At 48.6% G+C, this 25,174-nt stretch overlaps 3 protein-coding genes and 2 pseudogenes across 8 annotated transcripts in view; 2 read left to right on the top strand and 3 right to left on the bottom strand.

Moving 5' to 3' along the window:
* Positions 1–494: 494 nt before the first annotated feature.
* Positions 495–1,278, bottom strand: BOLA2B (bolA family member 2B). The gene is made up of 3 exons (XM_016155019.2): positions 1,118–1,278; positions 938–1,035; positions 495–637 (listed from the first exon to the last, which is right to left on the bottom strand). The coding sequence occupies exons 1-3, from the start codon at positions 1,178–1,180 to the stop codon at positions 538–540; spliced, it is 261 nt and encodes an 86-aa protein (XP_016010505.1). The 5' UTR covers positions 1,181–1,278; the 3' UTR covers positions 495–537.
* Positions 1,279–1,481: 203 nt separating this feature from the next.
* Positions 1,482–4,770, top strand: SLX1A (SLX1 homolog A, structure-specific endonuclease subunit). Of its 4 annotated transcripts, XM_016155018.2 has the most exons (6): positions 1,482–1,831; positions 2,333–2,384; positions 2,499–2,837; positions 4,186–4,313; positions 4,476–4,566; positions 4,640–4,770. In XM_016155018.2, the coding sequence occupies exons 1-6, from the start codon at positions 1,644–1,646 to the stop codon at positions 4,667–4,669; spliced, it is 828 nt and encodes a 275-aa protein (XP_016010504.2). In that variant the 5' UTR covers positions 1,482–1,643; the 3' UTR covers positions 4,670–4,770. The 4 variants fall into 4 exon arrangements, with proteins under 4 accessions (XP_016010504.2, XP_036081420.1, XP_036081418.1 ...); XM_036225527.1 differs by lacking the exon at positions 2,499–2,837; XM_036225525.1 differs by having other exon boundaries at positions 4,476–4,770.
* Positions 4,771–5,167: 397 nt separating this feature from the next.
* LOC107515833 lies at positions 5,168–8,831 on the top strand (annotated as a pseudogene).
* Positions 8,832–8,988: 157 nt separating this feature from the next.
* SGF29 (SAGA complex associated factor 29) overlaps positions 8,989–25,174 on the bottom strand; it is a 29,871-nt gene continuing 13,685 nt past the window's right edge. For all 3 annotated transcript variants that reach the window (XM_016155016.2, XM_016155015.2, XM_016155017.2), the window contains exons 2-10: positions 22,393–22,481; positions 18,204–18,279; positions 17,468–17,540; positions 11,772–11,836; positions 10,643–10,772; positions 10,426–10,572; positions 10,250–10,285; positions 9,983–10,145; positions 8,989–9,192 (exon numbers count right to left, since the gene is read on the bottom strand). In XM_016155016.2, the coding sequence (XP_016010502.1) occupies positions 9,076–9,192; positions 9,983–10,145; positions 10,250–10,285; positions 10,426–10,572; positions 10,643–10,772; positions 11,772–11,836; positions 17,468–17,540; positions 18,204–18,279; positions 22,393–22,467 (882 nt within the window). In that variant the 5' untranslated portion in view covers positions 22,468–22,481 and the 3' untranslated portion in view covers positions 8,989–9,075. The remainder of the gene's footprint in view (positions 9,193–9,982; positions 10,146–10,249; positions 10,286–10,425; positions 10,573–10,642; positions 10,773–11,771; positions 11,837–17,467; positions 17,541–18,203; positions 18,280–22,392; positions 22,482–25,174) is intronic.
* LOC118607199 lies at positions 21,755–21,873 on the bottom strand (annotated as a pseudogene).

The raw sequence follows: 25,174 nt of genomic DNA, 5'->3' as shown, positions 1-25,174 counted from the left end.
CCAAAAAATATCAGCATTCCAGCTGTTGGGGAACCTCTGCTGGGTTATCATGTATCTGAAGCTGTGAAGGACTGGGAAACCTGCGGGGCAAGTATAGAATCCTCTACTATGCTTCTGACATCAGGGTGATGTTGGAGAGAGGGAAAGGCTTGTTGAATTGGCCTGAAACCCTGAGCACTTTCTCATCCGTGCATCTTGAAGGCTGGCAGAGGACAGGAACCCCCAGCAATGGTCAATAAATATGTGGTTTGGTTGGATAGTGGCAGTACCTCTAGGGAGTCCGCCAAGAATTAGAGAAAAGGCCCATGAGACCCACCCTGAAAGAGGCTTTAAGGATTGAACTTTCACTTTATAAGTGGGGGCACAGGCTTATGTGTGGAAATGAACTTGCCCAAGGTAAAACAATGAAGAGTGGTGCAGCAAGGAGAAGCCAGGCCCTAAACAGGCTCAGTGCCCCTTCCACCCTCCCACAAGCAACACACCAACCAAGAAGCTGGCCCTCATTCATAATTTAATAGCTGTACAGGTCCTGGTTCCTTATTTCTGCCGCTCACGGGCCCACTGTTCTGGGGTCAGGGTTTTCTGCTCAAAGGCATGGATGTGCGGGAGCTCTTCTGCTAAGCACGTGTTCACCAGCCTAGAAGAGAGATGGGGATTGGAAAGGGCAGGCCAAGGCCTGAGTCACAGTCCCTGAAGCTAGGGTAACCCGGGAGACGAGGTGTCTCGCAGGTTGTAGTCCCCAGGATCTGGGAATAAGAGAGGCAGGGGGCTCAAGTCTCAATACTTGAAGCAGGGGCGGAAAAGGGGGGATCCTTGTGGTCGTGGTCGACGGTGCTGGGCCACACTGGCGGGGGTGAGGAAGTTAGGTTGAGGGAGGTGGTTGGGGTTGTGGTCCCGGAGCTGGGACCATGCTGAACAAGGTGCTCCCGGGCCTCACCGGTGTCTCTGAAGCAGCGGCTTCCCCTCGAACTTGGCCGACACCACTAGGACTCGGAAACTGGACGCACAACGGTTAGGAGTTGTATCCTCCACTTCCTATGGGGCAGAATGGTGTGGATGGTGCCAAACCTCCCCCCAAGAGCTCTCATCTCGCTGGGTGTATCCAGACCCAACTCACCACGTGCTCTGCCTCCAGGTCCCGCTGCAGCTTCTCCCGGAGGTATTCGGCGCTGAGTTCCATGGCTGCAGCGCAGCGGGGGCGGCAGTCCAGCGGGGACTGGACCCCAGGCTCGGACCACTGTCACACAGCCTCCGCTCTTACTGGAGCCACTTCCGCTGAGGGACCTACTTCCGCCCTTACTAAAGCGTCCGTAGCTCAGCACTTCCGCCCTCACGCAAGTCCAGCTTCTCAACCGTCCAGGGTTTCCGCGCTTATCCAGTCAGCCAATCAGAGTCTGCATAAGGGACGGAATTGACCCGAGCCGACGCTAACTGGTCCCCGCCGCCTGCACGACAGCCTGGGTTTTGTGGGCCGGCTTGGACACCCTAGTTCCAGCAAGGAGAGGGGGTATGAACCGCATTGCTGTAGCCTCTAGACTATCGGAATTGCCCCCAAGCGCTTTTTCCTGGACAAGTATCTTGTGGTCCTGGCAACCCAGCCCTCCCCGAGGTCAGAGGCTACGGCAGTTAAACCGCAAATCCCGATGGGCCCCGCGGGGAACTCGGTGAGGCCCGGGCGCTTCTTCGGCGTCTACCTGCTCTATTGCCTGAACCCTCGGAACCGGGGCCGCGTCTACGTGGGGTTCACCGTCAACCCTACTCGTCGGGTCCAGCAGCACAATGGGGGCCGCAAAAAAGGTGGCGCTTGGCGAACCAGCGGGCGGGGTCCCTGGTAAGAGGGGGTTGGGTCACGGTCGGGAGGAGGGCTTCAAGAAGGAGGCGGGGCCCGGCGGGGTATTAGCCAGTGTCTGTTTGGGTAACAGTGGGCGGGGCCAGGACGAGGGCCGAAGAACAGGCCTGGGGAGGCTAGTGACGTGGGCTGGCCTATCCCAAGGGAGGAGCCTGCTGGGGAGGCGGAGCCCTGTGACAATTTAGTCTTAGTCCCGCGACCGAGGGTTGGTGAATTCTAGGCTGGGATGGAAGATAGTTAGAAAGCGAGAGGAACTGAGGAGTGCAGTTAGGTCCCTGTGACTGGAGGCGGAGCGCGAGAATGGCAGGCGCGAGGGGATGGATCTCTATGAAGGGGGCAGGGTCTCGTGGACCAGGCTGGAGGCCGGCTGTGAGGACTCCACTCTTGGGCAGGACTGGAAACGAACAGTGATGAGGGGATTCGACTTGGCACGGGGTGGGAAGAGATAGGGATCACAGGCCACACCCTCGTTCTCTTCCCCAGGGAGATGGTGCTCATCGTGCACGGCTTCCCTTCCGCTGTGGCCGCCCTTCGGGTAAGGAAGGAGACGGGGTGGGAGATGGCGGGACGATGGGCTGGGGCTTGGGGCCCTCCCCGGGCGGCCCCCCCCTTCGCCGGGCGACCCTGAAGCCCTCACTCCTGCCCGCAGTTTGAGTGGGCCTGGCAGCATCCGCACTCCTCGCGCCGCTTGGCGGACGTGGCTCCGCGTTTGCGCAGCGAGGCAGCCTTCGCTTTCCACCTGCGAGTGCTGGCGCACATGCTGCGCGTGCCGCCTTGGACGCGCCTCCCGCTCACTCTGCGCTGGCTGCGCGCGGACTTTCGCTGTGAACTCTGCCCGCCGCCGCCGCCGCATGTTCCACTGTCCTTCGGGCCTCTGGCTCCCCGATCATCAGCCTCCAAGTGCCACGCCAGTACCTTTGCCGACACCGAGCCCCAGCTGGACCAGGACGCCAAGGCCTGCTGCTCCCTGTGTGCGGGTGCGCTCCAGGTGCGATGCTCCACCTGGTCTCCTGGTCTGGGCGGGTCTAGGGTTCACACGGCTTAGGATCAAGCTGTTTATTGAGGGACCAGGCAAGCCCACTGACACCCTTTGGCCGCTCAGCTTCCATCTGTAAAATAGGGATAATAGTGCCTGTGGCCATTCCTCCACACTAGTACGCTTCTGTTCAGGGGCTTTTCCCTTGGCCTTTCGTTGGAAGGTTCTTCCCTAGACCTTCAGTCTTGATAAAAGAGCACCTTTTTTCTGTGAGGTCTTCCTTGGCTCTCCATCCAAAAGCGCAACTTTCTTGCGTACTTCCTCTGCCTCATTGTTGTTTTTAAAAAGCCCTATCACTTAGTATTTTTGACATACTATATAGTTGACGCTTGAACATCATGGGAGTTAGGGGCACCAACCCCGTGCATTTGAAAATCCACCTATATAACTCGTTACTCCACCAAACTAAAGCCCTCCCCCCAAACTGCCTCAGGTGCTCTAGTCCCTTATAAAAAATGGTGTGGAATGCGCACAGTAGCCCCTTCGCATCTGGGGATTCCGAGCCCAGGATCAAAAATATTATTTTCAATCTGGGGTTGGTTGAATTCGTGGATACAAAGCCTGAGGATATGGGGGGCTGACTATATTGGGAAAAAATTCACATGTAAGTGGACCCATGCATTTCAAAACTCTTCAAGTGTCAACTATATTTTATTTATCTTATTATTAGTCTCTCCCACCCCCCACCTTAAACTCCACAAGGGCAGTTCTTGTTCACTCCCGTAGAATAGGGTCTGGTACAGAGCAGGTGGCCAATTTAATACATTAACTGAAATGATGGGTCTGACTTCTGAACTCTCAGTAAATGTAAGTAAATTACGCGTGCATAAAATTCTCGGCATACATCCTGAGAAATGCGTCCTTAATATGGTGCGAACATCGCAGAGTGCACTTTCACAAACCTAGATGGTATAGCCATCTGTACACCTAGACTATATGATATACCTTTATCAAAAATGTGGTTTGCTGTTGACTTAACGTTGTTATATGGCGCATGAGTGTGCTTGCCATTCAGAGATTAAGCAAACTGCGTGAGGTCACTTACCTTATGAGGAACTCTAGGCATGCTGTTACATAATCACTGCTAATACTCAGAAAATACTTGCCTGTGGGCAAGTATGTTATACCCTCTGTGCCTCAGTTTCCTCATCTATAATATGCAAATAAGAGTAGACATGCTTCATAGGATCATTTTATGTAAAGCCCTTGGAACGATGTCTAGCCCATAGGAATTCTTTATGAGTGTTAACTATATCATTACCCCCCACTTTCCCTCTTACCTGCCTGCCACCTCTGACAGGATGAAGAGGGCCCCTTGTGTTGCCCCCACCCTGGCTGCCCATTAAGGGCCCACATGATCTGCCTGGCAGAGGAGTTCTTGCAAGAGGAGCCAGGGCAGCTTCTGCCACTAGAGGGCCAGTGTCCTGGGTGAGTGCTGTACTCCTAGCCCAGCCTGGTTTATCTCTGGGAAGACGGTGCCCAGTTGTCCAAGTCCAGGCCTAGAGCAGCTGAGTCCTCATCTCGGCACCAAACCTAGAGGTGGCTTGTGATCCTGACTCTGTATCTCCTACCAACTGCACCCCTTGGTAGCTGTAAGAACTCACTGCTCTGGGGAGACCTGATCTGCTTGTGCCGGATGGGCACCGAGGAGGAGGAGGAGGAGGACTTGGAATCAGAAGAGGTGAGAGGTGGCTTTGGCCCCTACCCGACACTGTCCCCTGGGCTGCCTTTGACTTCCCTTCTTGTCTCCACAGGAACACTGGACAGACATGCTAGAGACGTGATTTCCAGTGTACCGAACCCTTCAACCACTTCTTTTCTTTGCCACCCCTGCAGGTCTGGGCAGGTTTAACTTGAGTACAATAAAAAGTCTGAATTAAGGGTACCTTCTGGTGTTTGCGTGTGTGCATGTGTGTGTGTCTAGGAGGCAGAGGCCCTGCCAGTTACTTGGACCTGAGGAGAACAGAGCAGGAGAGTGGGGCTACTGCCCCGACCATGAACCAGTCTCTCCTCTGCCTGAAGGCCTCTCTGCCTCAGCTTTCCCTAGCCTACCTCTGAGGTCACAGTTCTGAGAGCCCACCTACCTCCAGTGCAACTTGACTTTGGAGTTTAATCCAAATAGAAAGGATAAGGGCCAAGCCCCCTTCAAACCCAGGGAAAGCAAAACGCCTTCTGGGGGTTATTCTTACACCGTCCCTGAGTGAGGCCCCACAGGAACTGTGGAGCTGGGCTCATTTCCCGGGTTATTAGACTCCAGTGTCCTTGCTCTTTCCCATCTTATGCTGCTCCCAAAAGAGCCTGCCCTGCCCAAATCCCATCATGCTGCCCACTCACATTGCTCTGGACTGGCCTTGTGGTCAGAGCCATAAGTTCCTGGAATGCCTGGGCTGCGGAGACCTGTGGGCCACTGCTGACCAGAATCCTTGGTGTCTTCAGACTGGCCTGGAGCCAGCAGGAAGGTGAATGTCGCATCTTTCCCCTCCAGTCCTCTGTGTCCTCTCTACACTGGGTTCATTAGAAAAAGCTGTCTGTTGGCCTGCCCTGCAAGCCTGGAGTTTAGAGTATAGGTCAGGAGCTTGAACTATAGCTCAAAAACAAACTATGGGCCTCTTCGTCTAGTTTCAGTCATATATTTTCTACATAATAAACACACAACTTGGATTTTCAGGTCAGTCTAAGCTTGATTCCAGCTGCGGTGTTGAGGATTGGGTAGCACAGAGGGGCCCTCCCACTTGAAACTCCACCCTTTCCTTCCTAGGGGATAGCCAGTTCAGAGAGCAGTTCTGTATTTCCAATACGGCATTCACACTAAGCCACAGCTCGGAGCAGTCTCAAGGCCAACCCAGAGAGTTCGGGTGAGTGCTAGGATGGAAGCGGGCTGGGCCAGACCTTCCTCACCTTGCACTGTTAGCCCCTATTCTATCGATTTGATCTCTCTGTTCCTGCCTCTAACAGACCCTGCCCTTTCCCCCATAGAAATCTCAGCTCAAACCTGTCCTGAATCCCTCTGCCCTCTTCTGCTGTGTCATTAGTTTTGCTCATTTACGTACCTGACTCTGGCCCTGAAAACAAGCTCAGTTGGCTGTGTGGCTGGCAAGTGGAGTCATAGGCCCAGCTAGCTTTTGGGAGGTTTCCAAATGTGAGGGGCCTAGGGGAGCCCACCCAAAGTAGACTCAGAGCTGCTGCAGGCAGTGGTGAAAGAAAAACACTAGCAGGCTCCAGAGAGGGAGTCTTCTCAGGTACACACTGGAATCTGGAGAGCTTCCCGAAAGCTCTCCTGGGCTTCTGGGTCCCACCACTAAGTGTGGGGTATGGCCTGGGAACATATTTTAAAACTCTGTAGGTAAGGTACAGCCAGAGCGTGACGACCCAGCTGCGCAAGCATTAGGTCTGGCATGAATCCAGCCTCAAGACTCACTAGCTGTGTGTGGACAAGTTGCCCAACCTCCTTCAGCCTGTTTCCTTATTTTAAAGCAAGAATTCAACAGATGGCATTGTGATGTTGTTTAGTAGGCGCTAGTCTGGCCCCTGACACCACAGCATGGAGCCGATCCAGGACACTACCCACCCGCCACTGGAGTATGTGAAGGGGGTCCCTCTGATCAAGTACTTTGCAGAGGTGTTGGGGCCACTGCAGAGCTTGCGGCTCAGGCCCGATGACCTGATCATTAGCACCAACCCCAAATCTGGTAGGTGATGAGGGCCACCCAAACCTCTCCGTGCCTGCAGTTCCCACCTTGGACCAGCAGAAGCATGCCCTCAGCCTGGCTCACCTCCCGTATCCCTCTCCAGGCACCACCTGAGTGAGCGAGATCCTGGACATGATCTACCATGGTGGTGACCTGGATGTGTCACAGGGCCCCTATCTTAATGCGGGTACCTTTCCTTGAGTTCAGATACCCAGAGTATCCCACAAGTATGTGCCAAGGTGCTGGGGGCAAGTGGAGCAGAGGGAGGTAGGACCTGGGCTCCAGCTCATCAGACCTTTCCCTACCCATGACTTAGGCGTTGAGGTTCTGAAAAATACACTAGTCCCACGGCTCATCAAGACACACTTGCCCCTGGCCCTGTTCCCCCAGACTCTGTTGGATCAGTAGATCAAGGTAAGTGGCAGAGGAAACCAAGGAAGGAGATTGCTGGGGCCATCCCAGCTTTGGCTCTATCTTCTAGGAAGGTCTCCTCACTTCCTTGAGCCTGGTCTTATTTTAAAGAGGGAGAGGTCATCAACCTCATGCTCTGGTGGGGTCAGAGGGCCAGTGAAAGTTAGACTCCACTGTGCAGAGCCTGGGTGCTCACGGGCCCGTGGCGGAGGAGGCTGGTGAGAACTCTGCATGCCTTGTTTCAAATCTGGGTGTAGTGGCATTGAGGGGATTGGATTAGTATAAAATACAGTTCCTGGGACGTTGGCATCAGAACAGGTTCACATCCCAGCTCAGTCACACACATACCATGGGAACTGGAGCAAGTCAGTCTCTAAGCCTGTTTCCTTCTTGGCCAAATCAAGAGAACTTCCTTTGCAGGGATGCTGTGAAGGGTGGATGCCTAGCACTTGGAATAATGTCTGGTGCCTGGCTTGCTGTGTGATGATGGTGCCAAGGATGTGTGTATGTGTGTGTGTGTGGGGGGGGTATCTTCTGCTTCTCTAGGTGGTCAATGTCGCCTGCAACGCAAAGGATGTGGCTGTCTCCTATTACCATTTCCACCACATGGTCAAGGTGTTCCCTGACCCTGGCACCTGGGACAGCTTCCTGGAGAAGTTCATGGCTGGGGAAGGTAGACCTGATTCTGGAGAAAGAGAAGTGAGTAGAGCTGAGGGGTAGCTGGCTAAAACCAATACCAACCTCTGTGTCTATTCCCTTTGCTCCTTTCCCTAGTATCCTATGGATCCTGGTACCAGCATGTGAAGGAGTGGTGGGAGCTGTTCTCTACCTCTTCTATGAGGACATGAAGGAGGTGAGACCACCTGGCACCACTTCCTTCCGTGTTGCACGTGGGGAGGCAGGAACTTTGCAGGGACTTGCCAAGGCTCTCTGAGCCTCCCTCCCCTACGACGGCCCATACTAGCCCTCCTAGACCCTCCACCCCGCCTTCCCTGCCCCAAACACAGCTGCGGTGCGACTTTGGCAACAGCGCGCTGGACAGTCTCATCTCTTAACATCCAAGTCAGCATCATGGGCAGTCATTGATCATCCATCCATTTATTGCTAGTGGGGCCACAGTTAGGATGGAGGACTCTCTCTGCTCTCACCCATAAAGAAAACAGACACAGCTTTTTAATAGATCACAGGGCAGAAGGCAGCTAATTTTGCCTCAGGGACAGAGTATCAGAGTCAAGGAGCAGGGCTGGAATCGGACAAGAGGTTAGAGAGAGGCCTCCCTTTTTGTCTGTTCAACGAGCAATCCAAAGCTCCACTGAAGAGCCCTTCTGCTGCTCCAGAACCCCAAAAGAGAGATTCAGAAGATTCTGAAGTTTGTGGGATGCTCCCTGCCAGAGGAGACCGTGGATCTCTTTGTGCAGCACATGTCGTTTAAAGAAATGAAGAATACCATGACTAACTACCACACCATACCCACTAATACCATGGACCAGCACGTTTCCGTCTTTATGAAAGGTGAGTGTCCAGCAGAGTGGGTGTTTGGGGAGGTCATGATGGGAGCAGTAGCTAGAGCTGACCCTGAGCCACTTGGGGTCTCCCCTGCAGCCAGGACCTCAGCCCCCTTCCTTCCCCTCCCACTTCCCCAGGAATCACGGGAGACTGGAAAACCCACTTTATTGTGGCCCAGAATGAGCGCTTTGATGCTGACTATGCTGAGGAGATGGCAGGCAGCAACCTCAACTTCCGCTCAGAGCTATGAGTGTTCACTGAAATCACTGCAAAGAGAGTGGTGTGAAACCAGCCTGATCACGGCCTCAGGAATAAAATATGATTTGTGTCGCATGGAGAACCTGTATTGGAAGCAAAGAGCAAACCTGAGCTGAAAGAGTAAATGCCTACTGGGATGAAATGAGGCCACCTCCCCCTGCGGCCTCCTGTTCCCCCAACCTGCCCTATATGGGGAGTGGGAAGAAGGGTCTAGAAAAGTAAAACCCAGGAGACATGGGCAAAGGGGAAGAATATTTATTTGATCACACAATTGTTTGCTGTGCTCCCCCTTGAGGGTGCTGGGAGATTGAGTCTGCCAGCCTGCTTCATTTTTTCTTGGGTTCCTTACAAGCCACCACGTACCTCTGGGCCACATTGAGGGGAGGGGAGTAACCGTCTGCATAGGAGGTGTCTTCAAACAGGACCGAATAGTCATCCTGGGGCTGCGGCAGATGGCAGACAGGAGGGGCTGGTCAGAAACCCCCAAGCAAGGACCCCCAAGCCTAGACTTACAGAAACATCTGATGTGTGTGCTCCAAGCCTTACCTGTCCTCACCTTCACTCAAGAAGTCTAAATGTTTGAACCCAGTCATTCCCTGGTACTACAGAGCTCTTCTCAGCAACAAAGGGCCAAGGGAGGGGGATGAAGAACAGGGAAAAGGGGACTTGCTGCCTAACTGAAGGTCTGGTGCCTTTCAGGGACCCTATGTTAAGTGAATCAAGGACAAACCGGGGGCAGCACACAGGGGTCCTAGAGGAAGTGGGGAGAATAGGCTTTAAACTGCCATCGGTGATGGGTGAGCAGGGTGCCAGTAATGTCACAAGCACGGAGGAAAAGCAGCCTCAGGTAAGGGCAGTGGTGCAAGGGCTGGAGGCTGGAAAATAGCCCCTGGGCACGGTGCTTTCCGTACTGGGGCTCAGGCTTCCCATCTCAATGCAAAAATGAGGTCAGGCTAGAGGACGGACACAGCAGGTCCAAGCCACTGAGGTCTTGCTAAGGCTCTGCAGGTCGGAAAGAACAGGGTTGGCTGGCAATGCCTCGAGGACAGGGCTGGAGGGGAGTCACAGGGAAGACTAAGCAGAAGAGAGACGGCAGCTCACAGGACTCTCCCAGCTCACAGAGGCTGTGAGATGTGGACAAGAGGAGAAGGAAGTAGGAAGATGATCCCATGACCTGTCTGGTCAACCTGGTGCTGGAGTCATGGACGGTCTCTCCCGTGGAGGTTGCCTTACCCTTTGTGGGGGTGTGTGGATCAGGGCACGGTAGAAGCAGGTGGTCTGGGGATACAGGGCTAGCACGAGCTGCTCCTTCTGGAATAAGGCTTCGGGGTCAGTCTCAGGGTTGGCTTTCCACTGGGGCAGTGGGATGATTCGCCGCCGGCTCAGGGTGTGTCTCCTGGAGGGGCACTTGGGTCAACCCATGGCCAGGTGGGGGGCTCCTTGCCAGCAGCTCGGCTGTCCCCCAGGTTTCCCTTGTCCCTCCCTGGCCAGCACACTCACTCTTTGCCTTCTTCATCAATGTCATCTACCTCATACCTGCGGGTAAACAAAAGAACGGTGGATGCAGGGAGGTGCACAGCACAGGTAGGGGACCAAGGTGGAGGGTTGGGAAGTAGCCCAAGTAGCCTGCTCTTTACATGCTGTCCCCGTCCCCAGAGGGCTGGGTGTCCACTCACTTGTTGGTGGCATGGCTGTAACTGACCACCTCAGCCAGGATCCACTGCTCGTCCCCATCCACGGCCTTCACCCGGGCAGCCACTTTATCTCCAGGTTTGGCCACATAGTCCCCAGAGGCTGGAATGGCCCCGCAGAGTGGGGGGGGCCTGAGGGTGGAGTAAAATGTTAGTCCCAGCCCCGCCCTTGCCAGCTCCCCCTCCCTGGGCCTGCCCTCACTTGTCGCCAGGCTTCCCGATCCACAGGGGCAGGGTCATGGCTGACTGCTGCAGCAGAGTCATCAGCACCCCCCTCCGCATGGTCTTCCGAGGAGGTTCCGAGTCATTGTACAGGCCTGCAATCTTTGCCGCTGCGGGAAGGATGTGAGCCCCTGAGGCACCAGGGACAGGGTGTCTGCCCCTGGCCCCCCAGCATGCCTGTACTGAGCTATCAAGAGGAGCTCAGCTCCACCTCCCAATTTAGCACCAAGGGCCCGTATGTGATCCCTGTCCCTTCCACTAGACACCTGTGGAAAAAGAAATGACCAGGCTACGCTAACAGACCGGAACAGTGAGAGAGCGTTTTAGTGCATACTCTTGGCGGGGGGCGGGGGCGGGCAGGAACAAGAAAGGGCAAGACGGGGAGTTCTGAGGTGCTGGTCGTGTTGTTTCTTGATCTGGATGCTGATGCTGGTTACATCCATTTGTTCAGTTAGTGAAAATGTTAATGAGCTGTATATATACTTATGTGTACTTCTCCGTTAATATGTTATGATTCAACGAAAAGTTAAAGAACTATCAAATGTGGACAGAGCCCTCACTTCCTCAGGCATAGATCAATGCCCCCAGTCCACTTCAAACCCAGATGGCAGTGTGACTTTTTTTTATGGGCAAGGAATCTGTCCACCTTGGGTTTACTGAAAGGGACAGAGAGGTGAGAAAGCCAAGGCAGTCTGAAGAGTTCTGGAAGCAGCACCCTATGTAAGCGCCATCTGAAAGGCTGGCTTCAAGATATCCACAGTGTGGCTCTCAAAAAACAGCCAGGTTCACACCACAGCAAGAAATGGAGGGGGGGAGGGGTAGGAAGGAAGATGGTGACAGCCCCAGGGAGCAGAGGAGCGAGTGAAACCTGAGCGGGGCAAATCACCTTGGTCTGCAGAGGGAGAACAGAGACCCTGCCTCTGGACTGGAATGACTTCCACTCCCTTCCCAGTCCCAGGCTGCCTCAGTGTGCTTTTCTGTCAGAAGTCCCTGGACCGATCGCACCAGGCTGAGGTTCCAGGCTCCCCTGACAGAAGGCGTGACTACTGCTCTCAGGAACCCTCGCTCCGCCTGGTCAGGAACACAGAACTAACTTGTCTCTAACTCACCAATTCGCCTCTCTTCCAACAGCGATTTGATTTCTGCAATCTTATCTAGGGCTTTCCGGAGGATGCTGAGGGCGGGGAGAAGGGAAAGAGGAGATCTGGATTAAACACAAAGCACAGACTTCCTCTTCTGGTTATGGCAGGCCAGGCAGTAATTCAGACCAACCCTCCTGCCGAAAACTATAAACACTATGTAGGTGGTTTTTAATCTTACAGGGATAAAAAATCCTGACAAGACGATAGGAAACAGCAGGCTAAAAAGCCTCAGAGGATCCCGGAGAAGAAAGCATAGCAGAGAGAACTGCCTTTGCCTGAGTGCGTCTGGCAAATCCCAAAGAAATGTCGCTCACTACGGGCAGCCTCTGGCCACCTCTTGAGATTCAGCAGACAGGAGAAACACTTGGGGTCTGCTCAAGGTGAAACATGTTAAGAGGCGCTGGGGAGCTGCTTACTCAGCAGGACTGGGGGTGAAGGGAACTCATCCCTGAAAGGCTGTAGCCCCCGGAACCTTTGGAGTTAGTTTATGGGGGTTCCAGGCTGGCTGGGGCAACCTGGCAGAAGCGAACACAAATCTTTGTCAGAAGAAGGCTTCTTTATCCCAGACCTTGAAGAATCATCCCCAAAGAATACTTCAACAGCAATAAGCAGCAGAGACGCCTTGTGCTCTTATGGGCCATCCTCCAGGCCATTCCTCTAGTGCACCTTCGGTAAACACCCACGTGGTTCTGAAGGCCTTCATTCAGTAGGAGACATGAGAACATAGCACAATGCAGTGTCGTAGAAGGTGTCCCAGAGAATGTGACCTGTGGGGTTCATCAGGCAGAGGCCAGAAGACAGGGTAGGGAGCAGCCTTGGCAGAGGAAAGTAGGCAAACCAAAGCAGGGAGGGGTGAACACCTTGCCCAATATGCTCAGAGAACCAGTTTAGCATGGCTGGTATAGGACACAGGGAGGACTCATCCAGAGTCACCACAGGTTTGTAAGCACTGGGACAAGGGGCAATTAGGCATCGAGGAAAGCAGAGGAGTAAATGCCAGGAGGCCAAAGGAAACTCTGAAAGTCTGATCATCGCTGCTGGGCCTGTCTGCAGGACATAGTTTTATGTAGCATTTCCTAAGGTGTATTCTGTGAGATAGTAATGGAGTGGATCTCACCGGGGTTGGACGTCAGAATCCCTTGGGGAGTTTTACAGGATATTTATATAGTCTCAAAGTATCTCCCATAATATACTTAATAATCACACAATGGAAATTGGCAGTACCTTGTCACGGGAGAAACCTGGAAGAGACCACCTTAACCCATGTCTTGTGCCTTCTAATATGATACACCGAGGACGACATCACTTCTGTCTTATTACCGACAGAAGCATAAAATCCGAATCTAATTGCAAGGAAACATCTGACAAACCCACATTGAGGGACGTTCTGCAAAATCACTGTCCTCTGATCTTCAAAGTGTCAAGGTCATGAAAGTAAAGACAGCCTGAAAACTGTTCCAGACTGAAAGAGACTGAAGAAACACGAACTAAATGCAATGGTGATGATCTACGCTGGGAAAAAGTTTTCTTTTGCTACAATTGACATTAGTGGATAGAAATGAAATTTGGATAGGATCTGTAGATGGGTTGACAGTTTGATCCCAGTGTTAGCTTTCAGATTTTTAGAAATGTACCGTGGTTATATAAGAATGCTCTTGTTTTTAGGAAATATTGACTGATGTATTTAGAGGTTGAAGGGCATCATGTCTGCAACAAACAGTTCAGAAAAAAAAAATGTATAAAGACTGCTGACGCAGATGTAGTAAAATATTCCATTTCTCTAAGTCTAAAATTATATAAAAATAGAAAGTTAAATCAGTATCAGTGTCTGAGCTCAACCCTAATAAAATCAAAACCTCTGGGTGCAGCTGGACAGAACCAGTTTGGAAACATATTACACCACCAGGCAAGTTTCTGAAATACTGAATTAAATTAATATTGCAGACCTTACTAGAGACTTTAATTAAAGTATTAAATAATTAAATTGTAATAATTAAATTTAAATAATTAAATTAAAAGTATTAAATTGCATTATGAATCTCTAGAAGAATGTAATATTCTCTTCCCTAAAGTTATTACAGTTCCACTGCAGAGATTTGAGGAAACAATGTTGTGAGATCATTTTCTATTTAAAAAGTAGTTTTCTGGACTGAAATTTATCCATCTCAGAACCATAAAAGCTTCAGGTCACCTCTATCCCAGGCAAAGCATGGTCCCCTACCTTCCGACAGCCAGCCAGCCAACCTGGCGGCAAACCAAAGGGACGGTGCCACTCCAGGAGGTCCGCTTCGCCTACTGACGGCTGGGGAAGGGTTTCTTTCTGGTGACAGTCTGTCGGATGCAGCCGAGAGCCCTGAGCTCTAACCTCCTTCCCTGCAACCTCAGCACCGCCTGCTGACCATTAGTAAGGGACTGAAATAGTGTGGGCTACATACAAATTCCCAGTGTCATTATCTGATTAGGGTGACCTTTTAAAAAGACAAAACATAAAAAATAATGTGCTTGAAGGACTAGACAGAAAGCAGCTAAGCCAGGGTGCTGGACAGGTGGGGGCTGGCGGGAGCTGCCCAATCACACGCCCTCTCCTCCGCCCACCTAGAGAAGGCTTCTCAGAACGCAGCGCCGTGGTGGGGGAGGTACTGCAACAGGACAAACATAAGAGATGTTAGCTTCTCAGGTACATGGCTTCTTTGCCCAGCTCTTAAGTGGTCTGTGCCAGGGGTGAGGAAGGAGCTGACACATCCAGTGATGTGCCGTGGCTAGAGTGCCGCTTCTGGTCAGCAACATGGAAAAACATCCAAGTCGCAGGTGCCCACCAGCAAGCGGTCTGGTCTGCTGTCCAGGCCCCAGGGCCTCGCTCAGAAAGATAGTTCAGGTACTAAGGCAGGCGTTCACTCTCTCCTCCACACACTTGGCCTGTGATTCACTCAGCCCTTGGAAAGCTAAACTGTACCTCTGCCTGCAATGGCTTAACCACTCCTTAAACTACCTTCCCTCGCTGGAACTCTGAGTGACCGAGGCTATTAAAAAGTTAACCACCATCTGTGGCCAAAGTGTCACCGAGGACACCATTCCTTATGCTGTTCACTGTGCCCTTATACAGCTGAATCTTGAACCCCCTTTTGAACTAATGTTAGAAGAAAGTAACTTGTTCCCACCTGGGAATGGCTACCCATCCTCGACTGGAATATGAAAAGTGAGGCCTTTGATCTTGTTTCCCTGTGACTCCTGCTGCCAATGTGCCACCTCAAGGCCTTTTTAAGAAAGAGATGATTGTTAGCTGAAGATAAGGAGCTCCTTTTCATTTTCTGCAAAGCAGGAGGAAGAAAACCAGTGAGGAGGCAGCTGTGACGCACAGGGAAGGAAGAACAGCAACACTTCTCAGGACTTGGACTAGTTCCTGAAGCAGGCTCTCGGCACCTCTGCTGTTTCCAGAGGATTTTAATTCATCTACTTAGAAGGTGAGCTGATGCACGTCGTAGCACCTGGATCAGTGCTATAGGAAAGCATGGTAATGTGTGTTCTCCTCCAGCCTCGGAGCTCCCTGCGGGCAAGGCTGGTGTCTTCACTACTTCACCTGCTCTCCTATGCCCAGCACAAGTGAGGAGGCCTTACTCAGGGTTTAGCAAATGAATGTAAGCACATTTGACAGTCTTTACGAAAGTGAAATAACAGCAGAATTGCAAGAAGCTGGGACTTGCAGTTATGGAACAAGCTTAACTCTAAGTAAATCGATGCCAAAGAGCCAACGCGACACTGGTTTCAGAAGCTGTCACCTCACTTTGTCAGCTGGGAAGGGACAGTTTGCCTTTTATTCTCAAATGAGCATGAGTTACTCTGACTTATGCAAGCCAAACTTAGGGAAAGGGTACAACTATGGCCAGATGAGAAATCTGCAAATCAGGGAGAAGATGGGGGTAAGGAGGGGTGGGCTGGAGAACTAAGAAGGCAATCCGTCCAATCAAAATTCACCGTTTCCTTCCAAGTCAGCCCCACACTTCTGTTCTACTCCCCAACCTGGCACAGGGAACCTCATCACATCCCTTTGTCCAAACTAAAAACCTTGGAATCTTCAACTTCTCCACTCCTGACTGGTCCTGTTTGATGAGAAACTGCCCTTAAGCTCACTCTTGCTTCTCCACCCCCACGGCCAATGTCTCGGCTCAGCAACATCAGCATCTGCTGTCTCATGTCCTAATGAGACTTCGGTCTCATTCAGGCTACTCTACACTTGGTAGCCAAGAGTTTCTCTCCTGCTTTTGCATCTTCATTGGTTCCCTCTGGCCTCCAGGGTAAAGTCCAGGAACCGGAGGTCCTCCACATTCCTGCCCTCCCCTTCCCCAGTTTTTTGAAGTTCTTCAACAAACACGCATGACTTGCAGGTCCTCCCCTCCGCCCCATGACTTCTGCACACTCTTTCCTCTCCCTGACTGCCTACCAATCCCTATCAAGCATCTCCTCCTCCTCGAGGCCGTCCCAGATCCCCAGGTACAGTGAACCCCATCTCTGTGGGCCCACCAAATATACTGTCCTGTAAATATTTTTTTTAGGTATCTCTCCTTTTTGGACTGTCTTTGAAGGCAGGATCCTCACTATATGGGGGCTGCCTGGCATCAGACGCAGGGTAAGCACCAGCAAAGGTCTGCCACAGGCAAAGAAAATATGGGATCACGAACATAGGAAAGAGCCTGTGAAGAGCCAGATGGGAGCACAGGGAGAGCCCTGGAGCCGTTGGTGATGTGTACGGTGCCGACTCCAGCGCACCGCTGTCACCCCCACATCGCCCACATGTGCAAGGCCGTGTTACACAAACTGTAGGCTGTGACTTGTTAATGAGTCATGAAATTAATTTCTTGGGTAACAACCAGCATTTAAAAAAATAAATAAAACAGACTAATACAGTGATAGTAAAAACTGTACTTGTTCCGATTCTGTGATAATGTACATAGAAAATAAATGTGTGTGCCGTAGAAAGACATCATTGCACCATTCTAGCGGGTGCTAAAGAGTACAGACTTTGGGTTTACAGTTGGGGGCTCCCCACTAACTAGTTATGTGACTTTTGGCAGATGATGTAACCCCCTGGAATATCAGTTTCCTCATCTATTAGAAGGGGATAACCCCAATTTTAGGGCTGCTATGAGGATTAAATATGTATATAAAGTACTTGGAATAGTACCTGTTGTACAGTAAGCTTACAAAGAGTTTTTTGTTGTTATTGATATTATTATTATTAGTCCAAAATAGAGAATGTATTTCCTAAAGGGTGTTATGGGTAAAGAGTTTGAAAAACACTGACTGTTCTTAGGAACTTCATATGCATTATTTCATTTTATGTTGACAATTCTCTAGGTAGTTATTGTCCCTCTTTTACTGATGGAGCAACTGAGTCTTAGCTGAAGTGACTGTCCGAGGTCATGTACCTAGTAAATGGTGGCACTGGGATCTGAGCCCTGCCCTTGCTACCATCTACAAAACAGCAGGGCTAGGGAAGGGCCCAGAAATGAGTTCTAGGGAAGGTGGGCCCCAAGGGAGAGGTTGGGGAGTGGGAACTTCTCATCTGTGGCAGGAAAGGCAGGTGGGGGCTGTGGTCTGTAGGCCCCAGCAGCCCAGTGCCTGGGTGAGGAAGGGGAGGCGATGCAGGGCCGCGGCACGGTACTCACTTGCATTCGGCCTCTGCGTCTGCTTTGGCAGTTGTATAGAGTCCACGCAGCTTAGTCCGGTAATAGGGAGAGACTGCAGAGTAAGCACAGGGAGAAAGAGGTATGCATGGGGGGCAGCTGGCAGTAATGTGGCGCTGCTTCCAGTACACTGGAATCAGACCCTGGGAGGCAGAGACGCCATGGACTCTCACTTAGGCTACTCTATACTTGACAGTCAAGGGTTTCTCTCTTGCTTTTATATCTTCATTGGCTCCCTATGGCCTCCAGGATAAAGTCCTTTATGTTCCTGCCCTCGCCCTCCCCAGCCATACAAGACTAGTTCTCTTTCAACAAATGCACATGCCCTGCAGGGCCCCCTCAGGGGCCTCTGCACACTCTGTCCTCTCTGCCTGACTGCCTACCAATCCCTATCAGCTTTAGTACCTCAGAAGTGCTCCCCAAGGCACTTGAACCCCACATACAAGTTCTCATCTTCATATGGTACAAATGCTATCACTACATCTAAGAGAAGACTTCTTACCTTTGCCATAGCATGATACATGCAGAAAATATTTCTCACCACATGAGAAAACAGAAAACACTCTCAAAGCTACTCAGACTTGGGACGCACAAGCCCAGTAGCCCGACTATCTGCGGGCCTCAGGTGCATGCAGGAACAGGAGGGAAGCTCTAGAACACACGAGCTCACCGGGCACCCCCTTCTCACCCCCTTTCTCTCCTGAGCCCAGCTACTCACTCTTGTTCTCTGTCTGCATCCGCTCGTGGGTCTTCTGGATGTTCACTAAGTTGTGTTCACTCCGCGAACGCTCTTCCTGCAAGGCCAAGGTTACCAGGATATGAGGGCCGCCCTTCACCCTGCTGTAGCAACCTGCATCCCGGGCCAGAGGCCCCATTAACATGGCCCTCATCTTCTAGATCTAAACTCAGGATCAGTTCAAAAGGATACTTTTCCCTGACTAATGCAAAAGTATTACAAAAGGCATTAAAGTTAATCATAAATTATACATATAATGATTCTCCTTCATCAAAGAAGACAAACTGATCTACAGATTCAATGCAATCCCCATCAAAATTTCAGCTAACTTCTTTGTAGAAACTGACAAGCTTATTCTAAAATTCATATGGAAATCTGAGTGACCCAGAATTGCCAAAACAATCTTGGAAAAGAAAAACCAAAACATTGGAGGACAAACATTTACTGATATCAGAATTTACCACAAAGCTACAATAATCAAATGGTGTGATGCTGGCATATCGAACAATGGAATAGTATTGAGAGTCCAGAAATTAATACATACATCTACAAAAAATTCACCTAGGGAATGGGGATGGGGAAGGATGCTGGTACAATTCTTCCCCACATTAGTGGTCCTGGGACCAGGGCTGCAACTGAAGATGCTGGGAGCACGATGATCCCTAAATAAGAAATTCTAACTATACTGTTTAACCTTTAAGTCAGAAATTCTAAGTGCCTGAGGGGGTGGGTTGTACCTTCACTCCATCTGGCAAAATGGGTTAATGGTGAACACGGTTATACTGCCTAGTGGTCAAAATATCCCATTAGTTCTGTATCTATGTAACCCTACCCTACATGAATGGGAATGGCTGTGGAGAGGGCAGGGATGGGGACATGCGGGATGGGACACTTGCTAGACTTGTGTTGCTGCTAGCAATCTGGACAGCACAGTGGCTGAACCTAATGTCCTTTCAAGGGCAGAAAAGTCTGAGTAAGAATCAATGACAGATGGAGGGAAAGGGAAATAGTAGCTGAGGGTAAAAGGAAGAATGGGTTATGCGATGTGGCAAGTTCAGTATTAATATCTCAAGAGGCTCAGAGCAAAAGAGTAATATTAGCTCTTAACTCAGTTGTACCAGATGCCCAAAAGGGTGAAGCCATATATTTGCCAAGACCACCCTGCTTTTAGACCTGGTGGAGTCAGATGGAAGCATGCGAACCTCAGGGGCATCCCTCTGAGAGGCGTTTTAGCTTTATGGAATGATGATAAACTGAACTAACTGCTGATGACAGAATGGAATCCTAGCAATGTGTTCATTATCTTCTATTTCTTTGGCTTTACATTTTTATCAATAAACCATTTTTAGAGCAGTTTTAGGTTTACAGAAAAATCGAGCATATAGTAGATAGAGTTCTCATGTACTTGCTTTCCCTAACAGTTTCTCCTTATTTAACATCTGACATTAGTGTGGTACATTTGTTACAATTAATGAACCAGTACTGATAATTATTAACTAAACTCCATAGATCACATTAACATTCACTCTCTGTGTTGTACACTCTATGGGTTTTGACAAATGCATATAGTATCATACAGAATAGTTTCACCTCCCTAAAAATCCTCTATGCTCCCATTAGTCATCCCTCCCTCCTTTTGAACCTCTGCAATCACTTACCTTTTCACTCTTTCCAGGATATAATATAGTCGGAATCATAGCGGTACATAACCATTCAGACTGGGTTCTTTCACTTCGCAATATGTGTGCCAGTATGCTTTGACCCTTAGCTTTCAGGTTACATTCCAGTACAAAGGATATCACTTGGGAAGGATTTTCTGGGAACCGTTCCATCTTGGGCAACTGGACAGTGTGGTACATGGCTTTCTGCAGACTGATAACTGTGCCACTATAAACCTGGATGATGAAATGCTTACAAAGGTCCCTGGGTATAGCAGCACATGCCTGATGTGCCACCCTGTGCTATGCACAAATACGTATCAACCGTGTTTTTATGAATGAAAAGCCTCTAAAAATAATAGGGAAAAAAATGAGTTTCTGATAGGACTGAAGCAGCAGGGATCACATGGTGGGCCCACATTCCCTGGAGAATAGCCCCGCCCTGAGATGAGGAAGGTTCTGAAAGGCTGCATGATCCACTCAGGCGAAATTACATCCAGGTGTAACTTACTATGGGGGACCCAACATTTCTGGGTACAAAATACATACCCTAGCTGCACCCAGGCCATTAGTACAGAGGCAAACAAAATGCATGGCACAGTAGGCAACATCAGCCCCCAGACCGAAAAGGGTGGGACAAGCTGAATTCATTTTTAATGAGAAGCAGCATTCAAGGGGAAAAGATATGTCAACTAGAATAAACAAACGGAAGTGAGTTCTTTTACAGGAGGCAGGCAAGGGATGGGTGTCAGCCTGGAAAGATGGTGAAGCTTTAGTGAAGTGGCTCAGGCCAGCCCAACGACAATGCTGGATGACACTAGGACCCGTCTGTGCTGGGAAGGGGCTCGCACCCTGACACATGCAGGCTAAAGTAGCCTTGGGGCAGTGGCTCTCCAAATCTGCTAAACCCCAAGGGTTCACCTATGAGAATCTTATGGACCTCCAAACCTATGGAAGCTCTTTAGGGGCACTTATTACTTACTACATCAATGCACCATGACTACTCTTGACCCAAGAACTGGTCAAAATAAGACATACCCTGAAGTACAGTTAGCAGAGATAGGACTTACTCTGAATACCACCTGTCCTCCCCACAGCAGGGGGCGATCCCTGCTGTGTGAAAGCTCACAATGGAAACTAGTCTCAGTACAAGCCAGTGAGCTGGGACAGGGTGACTGGCTTTATCCCCAGCTGCCTTGGAACCCAGAAATAATTGAATTATGGCTAACTATAATAAAGCCTGTTCAAAATACCTGGTAAATGGGCAGGGCCAATTCTGTTGGGAAGACATAACAAATAGCTCTGCAATTCTTACTGATCTGTTCTATAACGAAACGAAATTTTACCATGCCCATACTTAAATATCATGTAACACCTGCCACTGTCAGTAAGCTTCAACCACCTTATAAGTCATGTGACAACACTGATATTGATGACCAAATGCATTGGGAGACTGAGTCAAAGCCTTCTCAGAATGTAATACTCATGAAAAATGAGTGGTCTGAGAAAGAGCTGGATTTGGCTAACCATCAGCTAATTCCTATCCTAAATAGTTCTACACAAGTTTATCATAAGGTACAAATAGTGGCAGATGAAGGGGGAAAATGAGAAATCAAATTAGTACAACAATAAGAAAATGTACGTAACGGCTCTATAGTGCAGATTAGTTGTTTCTTTAAGTCTATCCCTACCCATGGCTCCTCTAAATGTTACGTATATTCATACTGACACTATTTCTGTATCTGTAATATAAATGCCTTACTAAAAGTAGATGTTCAAATACGACCATTTTTCTGTAAGAGAAACACGAAGAAGAGTAGCTTGTGCAGTAAAAGATTAACTCAGCAGGCCTGGGTTTTCTCTTTTTTTTTTTTTAAATGGTTAGATACCACAAAGTAGGTGGTAATGCCTTAACCGCATATACCTTGTCAGATCCGAGGGCCTCTTCCATCCTTGTCAAGGGGAGTGCTAACCTTCTCTCCTTCATATAACACAAGCCTGGGTTTTCAAACACTGCACATGCCAAAAAAGGTTTGGCCCTTGACCAGCTTTTGAGATAATGTCTAAACCCTTAGACTATCTTGCCTGATAAGAGTGTCTTTGTTTACCTGGGGAGAGGAGGTGGAAGGAAAAAGGAATGACTGCAGTTGGGTACAGGGCACTTTTGTCAAGCAATGAGATACACTCTGAAACTGATGATGATTTTTGCACAGCTCTCTGACTGCACTGAAAACCCCTGCATTGTGCCCTTTAAATGGATGAATTATGTGGTGTGTGATTTACATCTCGACATGGCTGTTATTAAACAAAAAGAATCATTAGATCCTGCACATGACAGGTAATCCAACAGGAATGGGGGCCATGCCCAACGCTCCCCTCCTCCTTTCACCTTCATGACATCACCTTGGTCCCTGTAGGTCCAATCTCTCTAAATACGACCCCCACCCATGCCTCCACACCTCAGTACCTCAGCCCATGTTCCTCTCTAGGAGTGGGGTGCTGTGGTCTTTTACCTGCGTTTGTTTGATTAGCTGATGGAGCTCTGTGAGAAGTTCTGCAATGCGGGAATCAGCAGACACCAGGGCCATGGTACATGGGGTACCTGGGGCAGAGGGGTAACAAAAGAGAACCTCATTAATTGCTGTTGTGAGTTAAACTGCATCCTCCTAAAAGAAATGTTGAAGTCCTAACCCCTGGAACCTGTGAATGTGTCCATACTTGACAATAGGGTCTTTGCAGACATAATTAAGATGTACATTAAGATCAGGTCATACCAGAGTAGGGTAGGCCCTTAATCCAATGTGACGTGTCCTTATGAAAAGAGAAGAGACACAGAGCTAGGCACACAGAGAGGAGAATGCCAGGTGGAGAGACACACACGCACAGGGAAGACGGCCAAGTGACAGGGGCAGAGATTGGAGTTAGGCAGCTACAAGCCAAGAAATGCCAAGGATTGCCAGCCATCACTAGAAGCTGGGAGAGAGGCATGGAACACATTCTCCTGAATACTCAAGAAGGAACCCATTCTCGATTTGGGGACTAAGCCAACCTCTTGATTTTGGAATTCTAGCCTTCAGAACTGTGAGATAATACAGTTGTTGTTTTAAACCACCCAGTTTTTGGTAATATGCTGCAGCAGCCCTAGGAAACTAATACAGTGGCAAGTTGTCTTAGATTCTACCACAATCCAATGCTATGTTTGTATTTAACACATTTAGCCAAGTCAAGGAGGACTTATTTAATAACTTCCAAAAGCAGCATGCCTTAGACCCAGCTACGATCCTGACAAATGATTTAAACATTCTGGTCTCCATCTTTTTAAATCTGTAAAAAAAAGAATTCAGATAAGATTGTATATGAAGACACTTTCCAAGTCATAAAGCACTGTTACTACCCTACTGTAGAGGAAGAGAAATTATTTTTTAAAAAATCTGACTTAAAGAGTGTCGAGTGTATTCTGATGAAAATAAAATGCAATAAAATGTAATTAAGAAAAGAAGAAAAGACAATAACAGGCAATAAAAAATGTTATTATAACTAGGCACAAAAATGACATGACTAAAGACAAAGGTAGACTGGAAAAATATGAGAAAAATTTTTAGGGTGGTACATTACCTTCTCAGAAAGGTTCAATTAACACATCTCTATATCCATAGAGATCAGATTCGCACTGAATAAACTCCTTCCACTAATAAACTGTGAACCCCATGTATTTAAATATGCATACTCTCTTAAAATCTCTGCTTCTATTTATTAAAAAAGTAATAGCCAAACTAGGCTCAGAGGGGAACTTCCCCAACTTGATAATGGGCATCTGTGAAAACCCACAGCTAACATCATACTTAACGGTAAAACACTGAAAGCTTCCCCCTCCCTCCAGATCTGGAGCAGGTCAACACTATTCTGGAAGTTCTAGCTAGGACAGATAGGCAACAAAATGAAATAAGAGAATCCAGATTGGAAGGGAAGAAGTAAAACTATATCTATGCGCAGACGACATGACCTTGTGATAGAAAATCCCAATCCACTAAATCCACTAAACAACTATTAGAACTAATAAAAAGGTTAGAGGACATAAGAACAATAGACCAAAATCGATTGCATTTCTATACACTTGTAATGAACAATCCAAAAACAAATTAAGAAACAACTTCATTTATAATAGCATCAAAAACAATAAAATACTTTTATTACAATAGCATTGAAAAGAATAAAATGAATTTAAGCAGAGAAGTACCCAATTTTTACTCTGAAAATTACAAAACATTGTTAAAAGAAATTAAGACCTAAATAAATGGAAAGACAGTTCATGTTCATGGTTAAGAAGACTTAATATTGTTAAGATGGCAATATTCCCCAAACTGATTTGTAATTTCAGCGCAATCTCTATCAAAATCTTAGCTGGCTTCTTTGCAGAAAATGAAAAACAAAGTTTTCCTGATTATAAAATGTGCTACAAAGTTACAGTAATCAAAACGCTGTGGTACTGGCATAAGCATAGACATAAAGATCAATGGAACAGAATCCAGAGACCAGAAATGAACCCAAGACAACTTAATGAGAAAAAATAGTCTTTTTGATAAATGGTGCTGAGACAACTGGACATCCACATGTAAAAGAATGAATTCAGACCCCTACCACAGACCAGATACAAAAATGATTTGAAAAAGTTGTCCAAAGAAAATATACAAATGGCCAACAAGCACATGACAAGATGCTCAATATCACTAGCCATTAAGGAAATGCAAATCAAAACTGCAAGGAGATACTATTTCGCATTCATTAGGATGGCTATATCAAAAAGAGACACAAGTGTTTGTGAGGATGTGGAGAAATAGTAGGAATGGATAAATTGTGGTATTATCCATACAATGGAGTATATTACCCGACAATAAAAAGGAGTGAAGTGCTAACACAGGATACATACAACATGCATGAACCTTGAAAACATTACGCTGAGTGAAGATGCAAGGCACAAAGGACCCCATGTTGTATGACTACATTTCTATTAAATATCTAGAATGGGCAAATCCATAGAAAGCTAGGGGTTGGGGGTGGCTGAGGGAGAAAGGGGAGTGACCGTTAATGAGTATGTGGTTTTTCTGGCTAGGTGATGAAATGTTTTAAAATGGATTGTGGTGATGGCTGCATAACTCTGAATATACTAAAAACCAATAAATTGTACATTTTAAACAGATGTACTTCCCCATCCCCTCCAGCCCTAGGCAAAACTAATCTACTTTCTGTCTCTATAGATTTGCCTAGCTTATACTTTATTTATTTTGGTTATTGAAT

Source organism: Rousettus aegyptiacus, unplaced genomic scaffold (genome assembly GCF_014176215.1).
Source record: "Rousettus aegyptiacus isolate mRouAeg1 unplaced genomic scaffold, mRouAeg1.p scaffold_m13_p_8, whole genome shotgun sequence".
Classification (NCBI taxonomy): Eukaryota; Metazoa; Chordata; class Mammalia; order Chiroptera; family Pteropodidae; genus Rousettus; species Rousettus aegyptiacus.
This window is presented reverse-complemented; position numbering and strand designations above follow the sequence as displayed.